The following is a 23612-nucleotide window of genomic DNA, read 5'->3' as shown; positions in this document are numbered from 1 at the left end:
AATAATAATGATAACTAGAAATGCAATTCCAAGGAATTACCAGTGCATGAAAATGCAAAAATGTGTAGATAATGTAGTTATGGCTACTAAGGTGTAGCTAGTAGGGGTGTGAATCTCTCATGTGAAAGACGATACGATTCGCATCTAGATACATTGTCACGATACGATTCAAAAAAAGATACATGTTAATAGCAAACGATTCGGTACGATTCAATTCGATGCGATTCGATGCAATTCGATGCGGTTCAATAATCGAAAGCATTCTGAAAGTTATTTTTCATTGTGCACATTCACTTTACAATTGTGCACATTTTACATGATCAAGTTAATGGTTATCAATAGGACAAACAACTTGATGTATGAACATGACAAAACATTTTATTGTGAAAAGGTGAGGTTTTTCATATAATATTTTAGTAATGGCACACAATGAGGACACCATAAAGAAATAAACAGAAGAAACACATATCTCTGTATATGTTGCATAAAAAAATTAAAGACCAAAGAGGTGTCGTTACAAAAGAAAATAAAGCAGTGCTTTGCCCTTGGCCTTTTCTCATGTAAAAGAATAAATGATTCTCTGCTTATCTCCCTCAACAATGGAATTCTCTTCTCTGATTGGCTGATGGGGTGGTCATTAACTTCGTATAACCTGCTACCTTTGAAGTAGTTCCCGTATCACACTTGAATATTAATTCGCCAAACTCGTTGCGAAGTTTAAATGAACTGTCACGTTGCATCCAAGCTGAAATACAGACGTGCAGAACCATAGTAACATTGTAGCATATGACGGAGGTGGATTGTAGCTAGTTGGATGCCATGTAGGCTATAAAAGTAGCGATCTTTCAAAGTTAAAGTTAATCAGAATCCTGGGATATGCCCGCTTGACAACGGGAGAGATAGAACCAGAGCCATATAAAGAGACCTTCTCTTTTGAAAAAGCCAAACGACTTCCAAACTTTGGATTTAAGTTTCGCCGGCGCGTTGAATATAGGTTCGGAGTTGTCAGAAATCTTTTCTGAGGAAGACTAGCATCTCATTCCTTCAGGCAAGTCCAGGGCACGTTTCGTTGGAATGGATAGAAGAACGTGATAGGCTATGCCATCTTTGACCAATGAGAGGCTGTCATTGTTCTCAAATCAAAATTGGGATTCACACAGCCACGCACCAGGCCAGGAAATCGAGTATTTCATAAGAGACGGTCAAGTCAGAAACGTTTGCGAATGTGAACCGATTTGTTTCTTTTAAATCGAAACAATAACCGATTCATGTCATGAAAAATTCGAAACGAGGCTTGATGCATCGATGTAGTCGTCTTTTACAGGTTAAAAACGAATATCGATATGTATCGGTTATTTTTTACACCCCTAGTAGCTAGGGTAAAGATGGTGATTCCATAGTTTAAAGAAAGTTGATAGTGTGAAGGTAGACAGTTTAAAGCTGAAACATCCCAGTTCCAACTTAACTAATGATTGCTATTCATGTTAAAATGTTAACTATGGTAACAATGATAACCAGGTTGATTGGTTAACTTAGCTACTGATTTCTTGCAGTTATGGTAAAAATGTTAACTATACTAACAGTGCTAACCAGGTTGATTAGCTAACTTAGCTAATGATTTCTAGCAGTTATGCTAAAATGCTAATTATGCTAGCAATGCTAACTATGGTAACAATGATAACTTTATTAACAATGCTAACCAGGTTGATTAGCAAGCTTAGCTAATGATTTCTAGCAGTAATGCTAAAAATGCTAACTATGCTAACAATGCTAAAGTTGCTAACAATGCTAACCAGGTTGATTAGCTAACTTAGTTGATGATTTCTAACAGTTATGCTAAAATGCTAACTATGCTAACAATGCTAATCATGCTAACTAGCTAACTTGCTAGTGAGGACTTTTATTTTGAAACATTTGTTGCTAGGGTATCCATGGTGGCCACTATCTGGAAACAAGAAGTTACTGCAGTATAATCATGTTGGTTGCTATGGAAACGGTCATAAACACTTAATTTTAATGGTTGCTATGTTGGTTGCTAGGTACATGGAGGTTTCATGTAGTTGACCGGAGGCATAGTGGATGATAACTGACAGTTGGAATGGTTGAACAGTTCAATAGTTGAGTAGTTTCAATGGTTAAATGATTTAATAGTGTATTATTGCAGTGAGGACTTTTATTTTGAAACAGTTGTGGACAGAGGAAGTAGTGAAACACGATCTGTAGTCTTAATGAGATTGTATGCTTAAAGCCTTAGACAGAAGGTGCCTCTCATATAGCGTTTACGTGTCTTCTCTCGCTCCTCGATCCTCACTGATCTACATAAAGAATGATGGAGCGGCAACAATGGGATAGTCTAGCCCTTCTTCTATCTTTCTTTATGTAGATCAGTGAGGAGCGAGGAGCGAGGGAGGACATATAAACGCTGCTTGAGAGGCACCCACAGTAAATACTTTAAAAGTTGTATGTAGATAGTCTAATTAATGTTGATACTAATTAATGTTGATAGACAGAATGTTTAATGGATGTTGATAGGCAGATTGTTTAATAGATATTGATTGACAGTTTAATGGGTGGATGAGTGAATGGTCTGAAGAAGATGAATGGATAGAAGTTTGGATGGAATGTGCCTTATATTCTTGTTAAGAGAGACACTGATACAGCTCTGTGAGAGTAGTTGATACAGGTGTAATCAATTTAACTGGCTAGTCTTAAGAGAGCCAGAGAGACAGAGTAAATAATTTAAAAGTTGAATGTAGATAGTCTAATTAATGTTGATAGACAGAGAGTTTAATGGATGTTGATAGGCAGATTGTTTAATAGATGTTGATAGACAGTTTAATGGGTGGATGAGTGAATGGTCTGAAGAAGATGAATGGATAGAAAGTTGGATGGAATGTGCCTTATATTCTTGTAGAGTGGAGAGACACAGCTCTCTACTGAGAGTGGTGGATACAGATACAGGTGTAATCAATTTAACTGGCTAGTCTTAAGATCCAGAGTGTATCCTTAAAGCCTGAGACAGAGTAGATAGTTTAAAAGTTGAATGTAGATCGTCTAATTGATGTTGATAGGCAGACTGTTTAGAATGGGTGGATGAGTGAATGGTTTGAAGAAGATGAATGGATAGAAAGTTGGATGGAATTAGGAAGACTTATGTTGATACAGTTGATACAGGGGAACAGAAAATGTAGTCTCAAGAGCCTGAGAGAGAGAGAGAGCTGCTGCACCTGGACTGGCCACCTGGCGTAACATTCTAATTGCTGCCGTGATGTCATAATGAGCAATGTTAAGTCTATGGGAGAAATGGTAATAGTTTTTAACTAATAGTTTAAAAAGTATAAAAGTTACAAAGTTGAAAAATACAAAGCACATATGGCATAAGCAAGACCTACGCAACAAAGTTTGAATGACGTTTCTACGTTAAACGGTTCAAGCTGAATTGCGAGCGTTAGAAGAAGAAAAATAATAAGAAGAATACTAGGAAGAACAGTACAGTGCATTTTCATGCACTGTAATAATAATAATAGTATTATTATTATCATCATTACTATTATTATTATTACATTGCATGTAAATGCAATGTCCTGTTATCCCTGTTCTTTTTACAGTGCATGAAAATGCACTGTACTGTTCTTCCTAGGCTTCTTCTTCTTCTTATTCTTCTTCTTCTAACGCATTTAATGCAGCTTCAACCGTTTAACGTAGAAACTTCATTCAAACTTTGTAACGTAGGTCTTGCTTAGGACACCCGTGCTATTTATTTTTCAACTTTGTAACTTTTATACTTTTTAAACTATAAATTAAAAACTATTAAAATGTCCCCATAGACTTAACATTGTGATTATGACATCATAATAGGGCAATTAGAATCTTCTGCCAGGTGGCCAGGCCAGCTGCAGCAGCTCTCTCTCTCTCTCAGGCTTTAAGCATACATTCTCTGTGAAGACTACATATACCTGTTAAACTGTTTCCTCTGTCCACAACTGTTTCAAAATAAAAGTCCTCACTGCAATAATACACTATTAAATCATTTAACCATTGAAACTACTAATCTATTTAACTGTTCAACCATTCCCACTGTCAGTTATCATCAACTATGCCTCCAGTCAACTACATGAGACCTCCATGTACCTAGCAACCAACATAGCAACCATTAAAATTAAGCGTTTATGACCGTTTCCATAGCAACCAACATGATTTTACTACAGTAACTTCTTTATTCCTGATAGTGGCAGCCATGGATACCCTATTAACAAATGTTTCAAAATAAAAGTCCTCAGTAGCAAGTTAGCTAGTTAGCATGGTTAGCATAGTTAGCATTGTTAGCATAGTTAACATTTTTAGCATAACTGCTAAAAATGATTAGCTAAGTTAGCTAATCAACCTGGTTAGCATTGTTAGAATAGTTAGCATTGTTAGCATAGTTAACATTTTGAACATTTCTGTTAGAAATCATTAGTTAAGTTAGCTGATCAATCTGGTTAGCATTGTTAACATAGTTAGCATTTTAACATACCTTTTAGAAATCATTAGTTAAGTTACAACTGGAATGTTTAAGCTTTAAACTGTCTACCTTCACACATCAACTCTCTTTAAACTATGCAATCACCATCTTTACCCTAGTTACACCTTAGTAGCCATATCTACATCATCTATCTATAATTTTTTTCATTTTCATGCACTGGTAATTCCTTGGAATTGCATTTCTAGTTATTATCGGGATAATTATTCTTCCTCCGACCAAAATCAACGATTTATAACGCTAAAACCACTTAACCGTTTGACGTCATTCAAGCACTCCTACAAAGATCTTGTAACGGAGATTTGACGATTGTATTTTTGACATTTGTGAACTTCATACTTTTTGAGATATTTACGATAAAAGAGTTTGAAATTCCCATAGAGTTTACATTGAGATCCTTTGGCGGCAAAGACTAATTGTTACGTCAGTGCTCAGCTGTCAGTAATCAAGGATCTTTGATCCAAACTAAAGCCATGCCACCGCTGCAACCTGAATGTTTTGTCTACTCATTAAACTGTAGCTGCGTGCTGAGTACTAACAGCTATGAAAACATTCTACCATGCCATAGCTGCTGTTAACCAGGACGTTATCGTCTTGTCTCCTGTTAGGCTACTCCTAACTTGATTTGTTTATAGCCTATCGTTACAGTAGCCTAACCGGTTTGCTCTCGGTAACGTTATCAACAGCTAAAGACAATCTAACCTAACGTCAACGTAAATCACACTGTATTTAGCTAACGACAACCAAACTTGCTCCAGGCTGGGTTTTTCGGTATCATTCACAAATTAAAAACCTTTGTTAACAGCTTGTACATTCCTATTAGGACAATCACACACCTGGAGACACTTCGAAGAACATACTAGCTCATCCTGTACAAATATCCTACTGTAAGCTAAGCTAACGTTACATTTGCTATAGATATCATACCTGTTGCTGCATCATAGTTGATTGGCGTTGTTTGAAATTGTATTCCGTATTCCAATGGTGTCTAAGTCTATGGCCTACTTTTAACCTGCATTAGTGTAGATATGAAGGCTATATAAGCTATCCTACCAGTCGTTTCACTGTAGGCTACTAAAGTGGCAGCTCTTGCAACTCGTTTGAAGTTGCCAACTTCATTTCAGTCTTACATTCTAATAAATGAAGAGTTATTTTCCATAATAGCCTATATCCACAATTTTGATGCATTTTCATAAATCACTTTTTAAATGTGACTTTCCAAGTAATTTCAGTGGAAATGTAATTGGGTTATTTTTATCTGTGTAGCCTAGTTGTCTTTTTAACTATAGACCCAATAGGAATGTTTTACACAGTCAGCAACCTTTTTGCATTTACATGCAATGGTAATTCCTTCCATGGAATTACATTTTCTAGTTATTATTATTGATACATTTTTTATAATAATATTATTAATGACATTTAAGTGTCGAATTACGGTGGTGTATTGCTGTCACACTAGAAATAAATAAAAGGCTCAGTATCAGGTAATTACGTGAAAGTTTCAAGTAATTACGTGAAAGTTTCTTGTTATAACAAGATCTTTTTCACGTTTTAACAAGATATGTTTCATGTTATTACATGAAATTATCACGTTATTTCGTGATAATGATATTTTCACGTTATAACGTGAAAATATCATGTTATTTCAAGATATGATATTTTCACGTTATTACATGATATTATCACGTTATTTCATGATAACGAAACTTAACGAGACCAGGCTGGAGAGCCTATGGCTGGCACAGGCTGAATGAGAACAGGCTTGTCTGGCTGCTATTGCAGTGCTGCTTGATGAGTGTTTGCTTTTGAGCATGTGTGTAGGCTACAGTAGCCTACATAGTCGCCATCTGACCAAGTAGTAGGGCTGTATATCGGAGAGCCGCTGCGTAGGCGGATAGGTGAGCAGGAGTAGCCTGCTCACAGTCTGTGTATCGGCAGAGAGCCGCTAAGGAGGCGGACAGAGAGGTGCAGGAGTAGCCTGCTCACACTGCCTGATAGTTCTGCTTCTTCTTCCCATCCACTTAAGGCAACTTAACGCAAGAGGGAGAAAGGGCCTTGATACATTTGTGAATGTTTACGCAATTTGGGCGCTTTGGCTAGCTTGCATGTCAGGTCATCGTGGTAATTTTTAGGGCTGCGGGGAGAGGCTGCTGGGAGTGAAGAGTGAAGCGCTGCAGTCACACAGTGCAGGCTTTTTGAGATCACTTCATCACAGTAATCATCAGCACGGCCCAAAACGCCACACCGGGATTCTTCCCGACTCTCCCGATTGCCACTCCACTGCATACAGGTGCAGAATATTGTAATATTTGTTTCGTGGTCGGAGGAGGAGTCAAATCACACACAGACAGGGAGTCACGTTTTACAATTTATTTAAAGTTGACACACACAACCCAACCTTCCGAATGCACCCAACCTGCATTCATCCGCACACAACCCACCTAAAACAGCCCTCTCTATGGCGGAGTTATGCTAGGGGAAGGGACTGGCCATTAACCCCGGCCTCGGGCTAACTATGCCCGCACACACACGCACAACACACACACACACACACACACACACACTCACACAGGCCTATTAGTTCGTGGAGTCCCAGTTGCCACAGCTAGCCCACAGAGTTCAGGTAATCCAGGGTTCCTACAGGTTTCTTCAAGTCAAATTCAAGGCTTTTTAAGACCTTTTTAAGACCATTTATAAAAAAAAATAATACCTATTTCACGGACCTACCGGACCCAAAAGCTGTGCGCAGATCCACTGTATTTGCGGTCATAACTAGTGGCCAGAATTAAATTTAAATCTCTCACTTTGGCCTATACTGACTGGATCTGCTCCCTGCTATTTTAATTCAATGATCAAGATGTATGTTCCCAACCGCCCACTATGGTCTTCTGATGAGCGTCTGCTGTGTCGACCAACTAGAAACGCTAGGTCAAATTCAAGTCTTTGAGGGATGTGATTGGTTAAGGACAAAAAAAAGGGAAAATATACCCTGTCCCCTCCCTCTGGTGTATAGTTAAGGTACTATAGCATTGATTACTGTACATTTACAGTACATCACAAAATGTAATTTACTAGGCCCCCTCCCCCTGGAAGAAAAATTTGAAAAATAACCCCTTAAATGATGACATCTGATGACTTTTATGAGAACTATTGATAAATTGAAATACATATATTTCAAACATTATAGCATATTACAATGTGGTCTATAAGGCCTAAAGAAAACTAATTTATAATAGAGCAAAGTAGCCTAGGCCAACACAAGACTAAACCAGATATGGCTGAAATCAGGCTATCATGATAATTTTGTCAACAACGACGTAGAACAATGGATTTTTTCAGTTAGTAATATGTTTTTGTTTATAACTTCCAACATAAAGTTATAACTTTGACTACATTATTTAGTATAGGCCTACTTGATGGTTTAGCCTGCCCCATTACAGTCCTCTAAACTACGTACAATATTGAATATAGTGAACCATAGGCCTATTGATATTGATGCTGAAGAAGTTGCAACGGCTCCCTCTCCTCCCAAAGTAACATTGCAGGTCCCACACCTCTCCTTCTAAAATAAATGGTAGGCTGTTCTGTTTTTTTTTTTTCATCTATCAGCACAATGCTACAGTAGGCCATTTCTACTAAAAATTTCAGCTTAATATTATGTGCCAGACTGATCAAGCATGCCAAAGCATAATCTCTTAGTCTTAACACCATCACCATACATTTTCTCATGGTGAGAAATATGTTTTGAATGACAAGGGCGCAATTAAGGTTCACGGAGGTGAACGGCTGGACAAACGCGAAATGAAGGTGTTAACTAAACAATTTAGTAGGTCTAAGATACATAGGCTTTGTGGTTAAAAAGATTAAAACTATGATTAAAACCAGTAAGCTAGTCTGCCACAGCTAACTTCAAGCACAGTTTGCTTAGTTTACACACGCGCAGACTCTGCTTTTACGTTCAATGATGGCCACTAGAATGGAGAAGTCTACTGCTGAGTGTGAAATGGGTAGCTAACGTTAACAAGCAAAGCATAACATAACGGTGTTAGTCAAACTTTCTTGTGTTCTACATTGACTTTCTTTAATTTCGAGCTTCAGCTTGGCTTGTTGCTTGTGCTATGCGTCTGTGTGTTGTAGCCTAGTGCTGTAGCAAATTGACGTGTTCGGACCCGGGGTGGCGCTGCGTTCTCCACTCCACAGGTTCCGCCAGTCTTTATTTAGGCTAATCAAAATAATAGTGGTTAACAAATGAAACTTTTGACGATAATGCGATACGGAGAAGTCACTGCGCAAATTTTAAGACCCAGATATCAAAATTCAAGACTTTTTCAAGTCTTTTTAAGGTATTATTTCCAAATTCATGAATTCAATGCTTTTAAGACTTTTTAAGACCCCGCGGGAACCCTGGGTAATCCACAGTAGCGATAGAGTCCACAAGTAGCCACAGTTAGCTCACAGAGTTCAGGTAATCCACAGTAGCGAGAGTCCACAAGTAGCCAAACGCTCCGGCTGGCCGCGCGACTCACCAGCCCGAGCTCCCTCTCGCACGCCCCAACTCGCAACTCTTTATCCCTGATAATCATCCACAGTCGACAAGCTGCAGGTGTACCACTCCTCAATCAATCAGTCAATCATTCAATTTGTTCAGTGGGGGCACAGCCGTCGTAGCCAGTAAACACCGTTCACTACAATATTCTGGACAATGCTCGGGTGTTTGCATTTATAACATCATCCACAAGTTTAATAACTGGAAAATCGCCATAAACCGAGCTTAACATAGAATTTGATTGACTCGTGAGCCATAGTAACCAGCCTTTCTTGCCCCTCCTTCTGTTTAGTTTCATATCATGAAATAACGTGATAATTTCAAGTAATAACGTGATAGATATCTTGTAAAAACGTGAAAATATCATATCTTTAAATAACATGATATTTTCACGTTATAACGTGAAAATATCATTATCACGAAATAACGTGATCATTTCATGTAATAACATGAAACATATCTTGTTAAAACGTGAAAAAGATCTTGTTATAACAAGAAACTTTCACGTAATTACTTGAAACTTTCACGTAATTACCTGATACTGAGCCTTTTATTTATTTCTAGTGTGACAGCAATACGCCACCGTATCGAATGTCAACAATAATAATAATAATAATATTGACACTTTAAGGTAAAATGTTGCTAAACAAACTGTCCCACAACAGCGAATTCAGTAAAGCTCCTTCTCCAAACCAAGCTTCTCAAAAAGACAGAATACCATTACACAACTAGTTAGGATATCTTTGTTATTGTGGAATACAAGTGAGGTGTATAAAAATGTAGTCGAGGGCTGAGAACCAAAAGGGGCGTAAGTGACATTTTGGTAAAAATTGAGTTGCATATCACCTGAAAGCTGAGCTCTTTCTAACTGACACAATTATACAATTATAGAAGTAAAATATTTATAAATATTTTATAAACGTTATTGAACAAAAACCAAAGGTCTCTTTAAGGGCTCATTCACACTGGGTCCGCTGGACCGGACCCGGGTTCGTTTGGTCCGATGGTCCGGCTGTTTTTGATAGTGTGAACGCAACCGTACCGAACTCGGGTGCGGACCCGGGACCGGACCCGGGTCCGCCTGAAAAGGTGGTCTCGGGTCCGGTTCGCTAAAACCCTGGAGCAGGTTGCTAAGCAAACGTTCTGAAGAATCTAAAGAATCTTTACCTTTGTCTTCTTCATTGCACCGGCTTCTTCTGTGTTGCCAAGTGATATTTGTAAACAGAATTCTCGAAGTTCGTGTCTAGAAGCATGGTGCTTATGACGCAAACGGACCCGGGTGCGCAGACAAATATGTAATGTGAACACAGACCAGACACAGAATATTATTATTGTTGAATTCAACCTGTCCCTGGCACAGTCCATCATCCCCACATGCTTTAAAAAGTCTACCATCATCCCCATACCCAAAAAGCCCAGCCCAGCCTGTCATAACGACTATCGCCCAGTTGCACTCACCTCTGTGGTGATGAAATGTTTTGAGAAGCTGGTCAAGGCCCACATCTGCTCCTCACTGCCCAACACACTGGACCCTCTACAATTTGCGTACCGGCCCAATAGATCCACTGGGGATGCCATTGCTCACATACTACACACTGTCCTATCACATCTGGACAAGAGCAAGGGGAAAGTGTTGAACTATGCGAGACTGTTATTTGTTGACTATAGTTCAGCCTTCAATACAATTCTTCCCTCCACCCTCATCTCGAAGCTCAGGAGCCTGGGGCTGAATGACGCCCTCTGCACATGGATCCTGAACTTCCTGACAGAGAGACCCCAGGTGGTGAAAGCGGGCAGGCACACCTCAACCTCCCTCACCCTCAGCACAGGGGCCCCCCAGGGCTGTGTTCTGTCCCCCCTGCTGTACTCCCTGTATACGCACGACTGTACAGCCACCACAGACTCAAATACCATCATTAAGTTTGCTGACGACACCGTAGTGGTAGGCCTAATCCACAACAACGATGAGGCGGCCTACCTGGAGGAAGTGAGGTGCCTGACCCAGTGGTGTCAGAGAAACAATCTCCATCTCAACGTCACCAAAACCAAAGAGATGCTGGTGGACTTTGGGAGGAAGCAGGTGCGGGACTACACACCCTTATCCATCAGTGGGACCCCTGTGGAGAGGGTGGACACATTCAAGTACCTCGGTGTCCAGATCACTGAGGATCTGACATGGTCTACCCACCTGGACACTGTGGTAAAGAAAGCTAGGCAGAGACTGTACCATCTAAGGAGGCTGAAGAAATTCAGAGCATCCAAAACAGTCCTGCAGAGCTTCTACTCCAGCACCATAGAGAGCATCCTGACTGGGTGCATCACCGCTTGGTATGGTAACACCACCATCCAAGACCAAAAGGCCCTGCAGAGAGTGGTGCGTTCAGCTGAACGCACCATAGGGGGGCAACTCCCTAACCTAAAGGACATCTATACCAAGCGGTGCAAGGACAAGACCACCAAGATACTCAGAGACCCCAGCCACCCAGACTATGGTCTGTTCTCTCTGCTTCCCTCAGGAAGACGATACTGCACACTGGCGGCAAGGACTGAGAGACTCAGGAAGAGTTTCTTCCCCCAAGCCGTCCGGCACTTAAATGGAACTGACTGCACATAGCACTTTCTACTCTACCTGCAATAGCCCCCCCCCCCCCCCCCCGACATCTTGAATGTATTGTTGTTTTGTTGTTTTTGTTGTTGTTGTTACTGTTTCTGTTCTATGTTAGTTTGTATGCCTCTTTTTTCCTAGCATGGAGCCGACTGTAACATTTCACTGCATTTTATGTATGTGACAAATAAAATCTGAATCTGAATCTGAATCTGACCAACTACGGTAGAAGTAACCGCACTCGGGTCCGGTCCACTTAAACGGACCTAGTATGAAAGCAACCTAACTGTGAACATATAGAAGCAGTTAGATTTGTTTTGGCTCTCCTGTGAAGTTGGTGAAATGTCACTTACGCCCCTTTGGTTCTCAGCCCTCGTAGTGTTAACCCTATGAGCCCTAAGCTGTTTTAAGGGCATTTTCACTACCTCTAGTTAGAAGCATTTATCCTGGTCATTGTAAGTGCCATTCACACATGCTACATATTGTTTTTTTCAGCACAGTCTAGGCTATCCAGATCTGCCACAATATCATGTATAAATACTTGCATTGATTTGATTTAGATTTTTAAATAATAAAAAGTTGAAAAGCGTACTATACAAATTCTTACATTTTGATGTGTATCTCACCACAGCAAGCTCACATCTCGACCAAACTTACATGGTTATGTAGGCCTGACTGTCCTGAACACGGCAATATAAGAACCATGGTGGAGGTATACTTTGGGGCTGAGCAATTCAAAGAAATATGTGGTGTGTGCCTTCCAGAAATAAATGGCATTTTTTATTTAGTGATGAAAAAAATGACTTTTTGGCACTTTTTGCACTCCATATTGTGACACTAGCTGATCTTACATGACTTGTTTGCGGTAGCACACATGACGTGCACAGATGATGATTCTCTATAATATTTGTTTTACTGCATTGCAATGAACAAAGTAAAGGCAAAAAGTGTTTATTTGTCAAACAAATTTGGATGCAATAGGAGTCTTGAATTGGATACCATACAGGAGTGTGCTAGGATCTCAAAACCGTGTTATGAACGTGACTTGTCATAGAGAAACACATGATAACATTGGATTATGAACATAGGCTATTCCACACAAAAACACGAGGTAAGTGGAGCTAAATGAAGTTATTATTTTGCTGTCACGTCGTCTGTTTTATGGCCTAGAAGGTTGTATTTGGTATCTGTGGATAGCTCTAGCTCTCCTCTTTCATCTGACATGCGTGCCAAATATTTTTGATCGCGATTTCACGAGGAAATCAAACGAGAGTAAAGGTAGCCAAAGATATATGACATTATTATTTGTTTGTAACTTCGTCTGATTTTATCATACGAAATGATCGATGTATTTGGTATCAATGCAAAGCTCTGCTTCTCCTCTTTCATTTGATATGCGTGTCATGTCTGTGCGTAGCGTGGTCCGCGAGTAATTTAAGCGAGAGTTCTGGATGCGCTGGTGAACGCAGAGCAATATAGACTGTAAATATGATATACTTTGATTTAACTTCATCATTTTATTTTATTTTCATACTTGATCGTACAGACAAGTGTCTAGTATCGTTGGAAAGTCCCGGTTCTGCTCTTTCCTGCAATATAAGTTTCATCTTGCTGTGACTAATAATAGCGGAGCAATGTAACAAAGAAAATGTGTGCGTTTTTTGACGCACTTTGCGTCCGTCGGGCTCATAGGGTTAATCATATTGTTACTATAATAGACCAATCTCAAAGTAATTTATATAGGCTAAAAAATGAAATCAACTGCAGTTCACGTTCTCATCGTTGCCTTACAGTATAGTTTTGAGGGAGAGCCCTCGAGGTGAACTGTAGGCAATCTCAGCACAGTGGACAGAAGTGAAACAGGTTTTCTGTGGAGCTCGGGTGAAAGCTTTTCGCATCCATGGGAAGTTGGGAAAAGGTTTTTACAAACCCACCTCCACTTCAAATATTTGCTGAAATGTTTGTCACTTTGGACAATTTAAAGGAATACGCCACCCAAAAATGAAATTAAGCTAGTCTCGGTCACCCCCAGAGTTAGAAAAAACCCGGTTAAAATCCGTCCGGGCATTCTCCTGCTTTGGGAGCAGCGATGTTAGCTTTAGCTTAGAACAGTTGCTGTAGATGAAGGGTGTCAGTGAGCACGTCCTCCAAAAAAGTGACCGAGACGTCTACATTTTTTTCTAAATATATCTTGGGAGCCGTGTGTTCAAAACGAGTACAAATCATAATGCAAAATCGAACGAGACTATTACCTGGGCAGATCTTTACTTGGAACTATTTTCAGCCTCATCGCCGACGAAGCACCGCTAGCTAGGCGCAAAGTTCTCACGTAGCACCACTTGTGAAGTTCCAGTCGAATCTAGTTGGGAGTTTACAAGACTGCTACGTGAGAACTTTGCGCCTAGCTAGCGGTGCTTCGTCGGCGATGAGGCTGAAAATAGTTCCAAGTAAAGATCTGCCCAGGTAATAGTCTCGTTCGATTTTGCATTATGATTTGTACTCGTTTTGAACACACGGCTCCCAAAATATATTTAGAAAAACATGTAGACGTCTCGGTCACTTTTTTGGAGGACGTGCTCACTGACACCCTTCATCTACAGCAACTGTTCTAAGCTAAAGCTAACATCGCTGCTCCCAAAGCAGGAGAATGCCCGGACGGATTTTAACCGGGTTTTTTTCACTGTTCTAACTCTGGGGGTGACCGAGACTAGCTTAATTTCATTTTTGGGTGGCGTATTCCTTTAAAGGCCTTTGCCAAGAAACATGAAAATATTAGACACACACAATCACACATGCTTTTCTGCAAGGCTCACCTGCCCTTTCTTCAAGATGTTTTCAAGCAAAGGGATATGCTCTGATCTGAGGTCCCTCAGGCTCTTTATATCTCTTGAACGAACAATGGCTATCAAGTACAGGTCGTCAACCTAGGGCAGAAAGAACACATACACACAACGCATTCAGATGAGTTAGATCAGAGATAGCCAAACTTGGACTCAAGGGCCACATTGGGTCTTCAAATTTGGCCGGCAAGCTGCGCCACACATATTTATCTCTCCTACTTCCTGTCAACGTTTGCTGGAACCAATCACAAACTGACTTGTCCATCAGGCGCACCCGGATCGTTGTTCTGATTGGTTGAAGGACTATCCAAATGCATAGTCATTTGAATAGTCCATTTGTCCATTGATCATGTCTCTTGTGCAGTAGCAATACAGCGCAAATTCCCCAGACTAATGTTCAATCTCAAAAGATTGAGCTTAGTCTGGTGATAGCCAGGCTATCGTTTTGTATCATTTAAATGACTATAATGACGAGAAGTAATTTTGTTGTAGAAAATTCATTTCTTAAGAAATACTGCTGTTTAATTCATTTATAAATGGTGCACTGCCACTTTAAGTCTCTTTTGCCAGCTCCACTCAAATACAGCCTATAAAGTATATGGCTTGTGCTGTGCCTATGGCTGCGCCCTCTCAGTTTATAACTACTGTTGCTTTCGCGATTTCATTGTAAAAGTTTATAATAAAAATGAGATATCAATTATCAACAGTGACAAGCCAGGTAGAACCTGCTGTGATCACTCTCCTTTTCCTGTGCGCTCAAATGCGTTCCCAATCAAATGGAGCAGCATAACATAAATTAAATCTGCTGCAATGGACATTACAAAGAGTGTCATTTCTATGTAACATGCTGTTTTGACACTGTTATTTTCTAAGAAGAGTGTAAAGCAGTATGCGGTAGTTTTAACCACAACGTTGTCCATCACTGGAAGAAAACAGTGAGCAGCCTATGATAACCCAATTAAATGCTTGGTAGGTCGGATTAAAGTGTGTGGCGGGCCGCATTTGGCCAATCCGGAGTTAGATACTGCTAGAAATTAAACAATTTATCATACAATTGATCTTCAGATGAAAATAAAAAATGTAGGGTAAAAAAATACACAACAGGATGATAACTACATATAACCAACTGGCCTTGAAATGAATTTATCAAGGAAACACACACACACAAACACACAAAACAACAGCAACATATGAATACTTATAGATACCTTCCAGGAATCTTACCTGCTTCATGTCCCATTTAAAATCTGGGAGCAAAACAAAACCAGTTTTGGGATCTGGATCTTCACAAATGATCCGGTCAGCCTCTGCTTTTTTCTCCAAGATGTTGTAAACCCACTGCAAAGAGGGGGGTCAAACAAGCAGCATTTTAAAGGCTGAAAGTAAAGGACTACAAGGAGGACTACCAGTGTAATGGTCGTCAGCAGATACGATAGCTTCGCAATATGTATGGTAGGGTAAACGTCCCTCCAAATGCTATAAGGAAAGGACTAGTAAGAGATGCTAGCCATTTTGGTAACTTGGTAACTTTAGATACTCGATAATGTCAATTTACACATTGTTGAAACCACAATGTGTAAATTGATATTATCGGAGGCGATATATATATCGCCCACCCCCACTTGGCAGGTGCAGGGCTGAACTGCACAGTCGGTCAAATACAGCACAGTTACACCAACAACAAGCAACTCAAGAGGAGGGCAGCAACATGCTCACCTGCACACTGAAGCTTTGGCTCTGAATGTAGGGGAGGGTAATAGAGCGATAGTCCTCCTCCGTCTCCTCCACCAGGAATGTCTCCTGGACCTGGTACTTCTTCACATGCTTTTGGGTTGCTGGGCAAATCACTGTTGTTTTCATATCTGAGAGAGGTAGTGAAAGACAAGGATACAGATGTCAGTTTAGATAGAGATCCATGCTCCTGAATTTATTGTTAAAAAAATTATCAGTGAGAAAGGGACATGAAATTAGCCAGTCTGGTTTATATAACACAGATTAAAATGTCAGGCAAACCTATATGAAACAGAATAAACTACCATCATAAGATGGTCTGTAAGGCAAGGGAGGCAGGCCTGAGTGTACCTACCGCTTAGATGGGCTGGAGGAATGAGCTGGTAAGTGCTGTAGATGTCATTTTTCATCTTCAACTCCAGGGTGGATTTTTTCAGCATCTCAGGGAGGGAGTCATGGCCTATGGGAGTCTTCTCCAGGATTACAATGGCCTCCTGATCCTCCACCTTGATGGGAAAAGAAAATAAATGCCTGTGTGTTCAGTGTTGTGCTAGCCTAGAAATCTAGACGCACCCTAGCGGCCAAAAATATTTTTGCCTAGCGGGATGGTCTAGGGTCGCAAGGTTCAGGCAGTTTGAAAGACGACTGTGCATCCCACCCACAGGCTTCAGCCTATACATTTCTGTATAGTTTGGCTTGCCAGGCTAGTGTTGTGCATGAACAAGTTAAAAATAACTGTTCTGTTTTTATTCTTGTATGTTATTTGTTTGAGTATTGTTTTGACTATTGAAAAGTTAACCGGTGTCAAATTCCTTGTTTGTTTAACCTGGCCAATAAAGCTCATTCTGATTTTGTGCCTCATGTGTATATTTGTCTAAAATAACTGATGCTTCATACATTCATATGGTTTGAGAGTGGGTACGGGGGTGCACTGCATAAGCTTGCAGGCTACTGATCTGAGTTTCGTTTTTCCTGCCAGTGGGTCGCTACAGCTCAATGGGAGCCGCAATCATAGAATAGTGGTGACCAAATAATATTTCTCTGGATTGGGTGACATCGGTAACACATTGATTGAACAGTTTTAGAAGGTTATGAATCTCGTTGAAGAACACGTTTAGTCTTTCAAACTGAAATTAACTTATCTTTGAACAAGTTCAGAAGTGAAATGGTGAACTACAGTATGAACCTGAACTATTCATTTCAATCAGTGTGAACTAAACTTTGAGCTAGCATTTAAGATTAGTTAGCTAGCAGTGCAAATGTATCATGCAGAACAGAAGACAGAATAGGCCTATGCTTCGCCAGTTCCTTCACATGTAGTCGTGATTTCCTCAATTTCCTTGGTCAGGTTATAATTTAACCAAACTGCATTAGCTATTAAGCTAACTGCATACCTCTCCATGAATGAAGATTGTTTTCTCCCGCGTTGAATCACGCAGCACTGACTTCATTTGGAAATGTGCTAAAACATTTTGATCCGTTTGTGTTTCAATTTTCTGTTTCTTTCGAGGCGTTGATTCTTCACTAACTTCAGACCTTTTGACAATATCCGACATGTTTAACGTTATAAAATGTGGAAGAATGGCCTTAATTATGTCCCGTCTTCTCAGTAAAAATAGCTAAGGTCGGGAAGTAAACAGTTTCCTGAAGAGTAGGCTAACCAATCACAGACGAGGCAGAACCAACGAGTAAGAGGGACGATATCGAAGCAATGGAGCAGATGCTGATTGGCTGTTGAACACCACATGTGATTACACGTGTTGTAAACATACACATTTTGTAACCCTTTTGATTCATGTTACAAAAGACTGCACCACGTTGAAGTAGTACCCTTGTGTATCGAAGAAGGAAGAAAACTGCAGACAGTTAAGAGAGTGGACAGTCGACGTAAGTGCGTTTGGTTTTACCTTTTACAAAGTTATTGGTCACTCAAACCCGACTGCTGTTTTTTGTTGCTGAAATTAGCCTAATGATTTGAAACATGCATGAAAAATGTAGGCTACAAATGAGTTTGTGAAGGTCCAGCAGTCAAATTTGTCAACTAGTTAATTGAAAGGATATGCTCTGAAAAGAGTTGGTCTATAATTTGTTTTTTATCTTTGTACTATTCAAGTATATCTATCAAACCTACTTCTGTTTCAGCAGCGCTTTCGCCATGACGCACAATTGTATTCACTGGTTTCGGAAAGGACTGCGGTTGCACGACAACCCAGCCTTGATTGCTGCCATGCGAGACTGCAAGCAGCTCTACCCTGTATTCATTCTCGACCCTTGGTACCCTAACAACACAAAAATTGGCATCAACCGCTGGAGGTTTTTGATTGGGGCCCTCAAGGACTTGGATTGCAGTTTGAGAAAACTTAACTCCAGGTATTAAGCCTAGGTCTATGAACCACTACACCACTATTAGGCCTTCACGTAATAGGCTACAGTTTCTGAAGCCTACTAAACAAATTTTGTCTGTGTCTGTTCCAAATAGGCTCTTTGTGGTGAGAGGAAAGCCGGATGAAGTACTCCCTGAACTGTTCAAGAAATGGAAGATCACACACTTGACTTTTGAGGTGGACACCGAACCACACAGCCTGCAGCGGGACAAGGAGGTCCTGAAACTGGCAGGGGACCACGGAGTGGAAGTTATTCAGAAGATCTCTCACACACTTTACAATCTGGAGAGGTAAGGCCATATGGGACCCGTCTCTTCATTACTGATACGGTTCGGATCGTGTATTTAGTGATTTATGTAGCCTATCTTGGAGTGATTTAGTTGTTGTTGTTGTTTTTGTTGTTCAGAATTATAGATGAGAATCAGGGGAAGGCACCACTGACCTACGTACGCTTCCAGACAGTTCTAAAGAGCATGGGACCACCCAAAAAACCAGTGCCGCCTCCCACTCTGGAAAACATGAAAGGTGCTTGTTGTGAAATGAATACATTACAATCAAAATTGGAAACCAAACTCTGAAGTGTTTGTTCTTAGGGAGTCTTAGTTATTGGACCATGTCTCAACAAACATGTATGGTATGTTTGACTTACTGTATGACTTATAAAGAGCAAACAATTAAGAGTGTGTTTTCTACTTTATTTTTTATATTTTCCAACTCACATCCAAGGAGGGATTTGAGTTTGAGTGGAGGAGTTGAGTGTGCCTGTGTCTGTACAGTATATACATACATTAAACATTGTGTGTGAGAAATTTCTGAACCTTGGACTTTGGTTTACAGTGTAAATGGTTTGATTCACAAAGCTGTTAATAGAAACATTATTTGTCGTAGATCAAAGTTCCATTATGTATTTTACTCCTAGATTAAATGTTGTAAATGATAATCTGTAAATGGAATGTGACTTGTCATTTTTTGAACAGCTGTTGTTGTGCATCTTTAGGAGTGTCCACTCCATGCACAGACGAGCATGAGGAGAAATATGGCATCCCCACTTTGGACGAACTTGGCCAAGACCCTCAGCTGGCCAGTCCAGAGGTCTTCCCTGGTGGGGAACAAGAGGCTCTGAAAAGACTGGATGAATACATGGATAAACCGGTACACACCTCCTACATGTTGAATAGAATGGGTTAAATACTTAAATCATTGCTTGATAAATCAGAGTAAATAAACCCAACTAAGGAATACAAATGCAAAGCAACTTTTCAAGATGACCTTGCAAGATTGAGGAAAATATTGAGGAATGTCCCACCATGCAGATTCATGGATGTGGCTCTGAATTGTATGTTGAATTTTCTAGACATGGGTGTGCAGTTTTGAGAAGCCCCAGACATCCCCTAATGCATTGAGTCCCAGCACCACGGTCCTCAGCCCCTACATACGCTTTGGCTGCCTCTCGGCACGCACTTTCTGGTGGCGACTCAATGCTGTCTACCAAGGGGTAAGTTACAGCCAACAGCACTTCCACATCAATTCTGTTTAAGTAACTGATCTTGCCCTGAGTTTTGACATGCAAATTGACCCCCTCGCCTCCACTTCCCTACAGAAAAAACACTCCGAGCCTCCAGTATCCTTGCATGGGCAGTTGCTGTGGAGAGAGTTTTTCTACACCGCTGCCTTGGGAGTGCCCAACTTCAACAAAATGGAGGGCAATCCAGTGTGTGTGCAGGTGGATTGGGATAGTAACGCAGATCATTTGGCAGCATGGAGAGAGGTACTACCAAAGTTCTTATGGGCATGTCCTGCCACTTGGCAGCCATCTTAGTACCGCACCACATGATTTTGTTTCTTATAACTTTTAAAAACACTGTCCTGCGGCTTATACATTGGCTAATACACAGGAAACTACTGTAACACCCCAGGAGCTATTTTGTATAACTAAGCCTTTTATTGAAATACAGTATATGTGGACAGATCCATAACTCCACATGTGATAGCCATGCATACATTGCACCACATTCATCTGTAATAAAATGTTATATCTAAGTAAATGGCATTTATTTTCCCTCACTGCTCAAAAAAGTCAAAACAGTTAACTAGTGTTGACTTGTTCTCAGAATGAATTAATTGAGTAAAGAAGAACTGATTTAAAACAAGTGTGTGTGATGTGTATGACCTTTCGTAGGCTCGCACAGGATTTCCCTTCATCGATGCCATCATGACCCAGCTGCGGCAGGAGGGCTGGATCCACCACCTGGCCAGACACGCCGTGGCCTGCTTCCTCACCAGGGGCGACCTGTGGGTCAGCTGGGAGGAGGGACAGAAGGTTCGCATCTATTGCATTCATACTTCAAGTTTATGATGTCTTTGTCTACGTCTTTCCATTGTCTTGAGGGCTTAGGAATGTAGTCATGCCTACCTTGTCGTGTGTGTGTGTGTGTGTGTGTGTGTGTGTGTGTGTGTATGTGTGGCCAGATGGTCTGTAGCTGTTCATTATGTATATTGTGTAAACCTCCCTCCCGACACCTAAGACATTTGTTAGTAAGTAAGACGGCTAGTAGCCTGGGCCTTTAACTCAATTGCTAGCATGCTCAACTCCTGATCCGAGGCGCTGCTGGTTGCAGTCAGGGCCAGTGAAGGGCTGAGCCGTGTGGTTCAACACAACGCAGGTTTCACGTGTGTAAATATGGTCTTGTAAGCTATTTGTAAGTAATCTACTAATGCTATCTTGTCAGGGCCTACACATTTAACCATTTGGTAACGGATTCTAAATGCTTTTTTTTAAATTATTTTTTTTTAATAACAACAATTATCATAAATAATTACCACAAAACTCAAGTCATTAAACCAAACATTAGATATGACTGCTGGTTAAGTTTATATACCTACCTTACAGTGGCACATCAGGAAACCATTGATTAATAGCTGAAAAGTGAGATATACATTAAAGTGATAACCATTGTTGCAGTCCTCTCACTAATGTTTGCTGTGGTTGCAGGTGTTTGAGGAGCTGTTGTTGGACGCTGACTGGGCTTTGAATGCTGGGAACTGGCAGTGGCTCTCAGCAAGTGCCTTCTTCCATCAGTACTTCAGGGTCTACTCACCCATTGCCTTCGGCAAAAAGACAGACAAGCGTGGAGAGTACATCAAGTAAGTGAATATTACGAATTGTGACTGTTTCTGAATGTGGTTTGCATTGCACTGTCCTGCATAACATAGCTGTTTACGGTGACGCAGTTTAGCATGCAGCTGAAAATCTGTGCTGTTTTAGGAAATATCTCCCTCTTCTGAAGAAATTCCCTGAGCAGTACATATACGAGCCATGGAAAGCGCCACGGAGTGTTCAGGAGCAGGCGGGGTGCATTGTGGGAAAGGACTATCCACGGCCCATTGTGGAGCACGAGGTCATCAGTAAGAAGAACATCCAGCGGATGAAGGCTGCCTATGCCAAGCGCTCCCAACCATCAGATGAGTCCCCGACCAAAGAGAAAGGTAGATTGCTGTGAATTAGGGCTGTTTGATTTTGCCCAAAAATAAAATCTACATTTTCTTTTCTCAAAATCCGATTTTCGATTACGATTACAATTATTTTGTGAAATGACAAAAGGCAAGAAATTATTTCAAATATGCTGTTATTAATTGATAATTTTGCAAATAATTTCCCCATGCATTGGGATTTAAGTGCAAATCTTGCTCTTATTAAACAATGTTAATTATTAATCATTAATTTTAAATTATTAATATTAAGAAAATATTAACCTTTTGCCACAAAATTCAACACTTGCTAACGTATGTGGCCTACCTTACCCTAGTTAAAGTGAAAAATCAATTTTACGATTTCCCATTTTAAACATCGATTTAGACACATGATCGTAATTATGATTATCAATAAAATCGATCAATTGCACAGAATAGTGTCAATGTTCAAAAGGCTGCCAATCGTCTCTCCAGAATTGTTCTATCGTGTCTTAGTGATCTGATCTATGTTTAGAAAAATGTGAGTTGTTTGTATTGTACAGTATTTTCCATTGCTCTACATTGGAGTGAAAAGATTTACCTCTGTTTTCTTTTCTCAGGTAAAAAGCACAAAGGGGGATCTATTAAAGATATGTTGACCAAGAAAAAGAAGAAATCTGTGTGAAACCGCACATGACTCTTGCACATGAAGTCCCTGTTTCTAAATGCAACTACTGTTTACTGAACATTTGGATTAAAAAAGTGCTGCAAGACCTTTTAACTGACGCACAATAATGCCCTGCCATATTATATGTTACAAAATATCCTTTTTATTCTCAACTTTTTTTATGCTGCAATTATCCTATTGTAAATTGATGCTGCTCATTATCTGTAGCAAATAAACCTTATTTTCTTTGTGTATTAAATGCCACATTTTGTCTCGTGTGATGGGGGAGTGTGGCAGATGTTATGGGGACACTGTGTGTAATTAATGTCAGAACAGAAGGTTTTTTCCGCAGCCGATCTTATTTCTAAGAAACACAGCATCCGAGACCAGTGGCCCTATGGTTCAAAGGTTCATGCTTGAAAATAGCTCTGGCTGGAAATGGATGCACAAAACCCCTCTGTTCCCATAGTGAGGGAGGGCCCTGTCTTCTGTGCCAGTGTGTTCAACTTGGGCAGCCTGGTAGACCAGCCCAGGCCTGCGGCGGTCTCTACTCAGTAAATAACTCCGTCCTGAGTCACAAAACAGAACACACAGAAGGAGAGCGAACAGCTGCAGCCAAAGCTTCCTATTTTTGAAGCTTCCTGTAAGTGTAGAAAATGTAGACCATGAGAAACCATTCTGTGAACACTAGGAGGATCTAAAAATCCATGAAGGTGACTGTAGGGGATAGAAATAGTGTGTGTACCGTCACATGAATAACAGCTTTTTGTGATTGCTTTCAGTTTTTAAGCAATGAATGCTTAAACACTAACAGATCTAACTTTAAGCTACTTGCATCACTTAATTTGGAACACATCTTGCGAGTGC

At 40.4% G+C, this 23612-nt stretch overlaps 2 protein-coding genes across 4 annotated transcripts in view; one reads left to right on the top strand and one right to left on the bottom strand.

The window, feature by feature from the left end:
• Window positions 1–17908, bottom strand: part of dcps (decapping enzyme, scavenger) — a 28723-nt gene extending 10815 nt beyond the window's left edge. The window contains exons 1-5 of the mRNA XM_062539117.1: window positions 17639–17908; window positions 16600–16750; window positions 16230–16375; window positions 15738–15851; window positions 14487–14597 (exon numbers count right to left, since the gene is read on the bottom strand). Of these exons, the coding sequence (XP_062395101.1) occupies window positions 14487–14597; window positions 15738–15851; window positions 16230–16375; window positions 16600–16750; window positions 17639–17800 (684 nt within the window). The 5' untranslated portion in view covers window positions 17801–17908. The remainder of the gene's footprint in view (window positions 1–14486; window positions 14598–15737; window positions 15852–16229; window positions 16376–16599; window positions 16751–17638) is intronic.
• An 83-nt stretch (window positions 17909–17991) lies between these two features.
• cry5 (cryptochrome circadian regulator 5) lies at window positions 17992–23004 on the top strand. 3 transcript variants are annotated; one of them, XM_062539115.1, is made up of 11 exons: window positions 17992–18131; window positions 18390–18614; window positions 18724–18918; window positions 19035–19153; window positions 19626–19780; window positions 19983–20123; window positions 20244–20396; window positions 20808–20948; window positions 21621–21772; window positions 21894–22114; window positions 22699–23004. In XM_062539115.1, exons 2-11 carry the CDS (start codon window positions 18400–18402, stop codon window positions 22761–22763), a joined length of 1557 nt encoding a protein of 518 aa, XP_062395099.1. In that variant the 5' UTR covers window positions 17992–18131; window positions 18390–18399; the 3' UTR covers window positions 22764–23004. The 3 variants fall into 3 exon arrangements, with proteins under 3 accessions (XP_062395099.1, XP_062395097.1, XP_062395098.1); XM_062539113.1 differs by having other exon boundaries at window positions 20229–20396; XM_062539114.1 differs by having other exon boundaries at window positions 18017–18131; window positions 18387–18614; window positions 20229–20396.
• The last annotated feature ends 608 nt before the right edge of the window (window positions 23005–23612 follow it).

This window comes from Sardina pilchardus, chromosome 6 (assembly GCF_963854185.1).
Source record: "Sardina pilchardus chromosome 6, fSarPil1.1, whole genome shotgun sequence".
Classification (NCBI taxonomy): Eukaryota; Metazoa; Chordata; class Actinopteri; order Clupeiformes; family Clupeidae; genus Sardina; species Sardina pilchardus.
This window is presented reverse-complemented; position numbering and strand designations above follow the sequence as displayed.

Coding starts and splice junctions, on each gene's coding strand:
- cry5 (XM_062539113.1), top strand. CDS start 18,400: ATGACGCACAATTGTATTCACTGGTTTCGGAAAGGACTGCGGTTGCAC. Junction 18,615..18,723: donor TTGAGAAAACTTAACTCCAG/GTATTAAGCCTA, acceptor TGTTCCAAATAG/GCTCTTTGTGGTGAGAGGAA. Junction 20,124..20,228: donor TCAATGCTGTCTACCAAGGG/GTAAGTTACAGC, acceptor ACTTCCCTACAG/AAAAAACACTCCGAGCCTCC.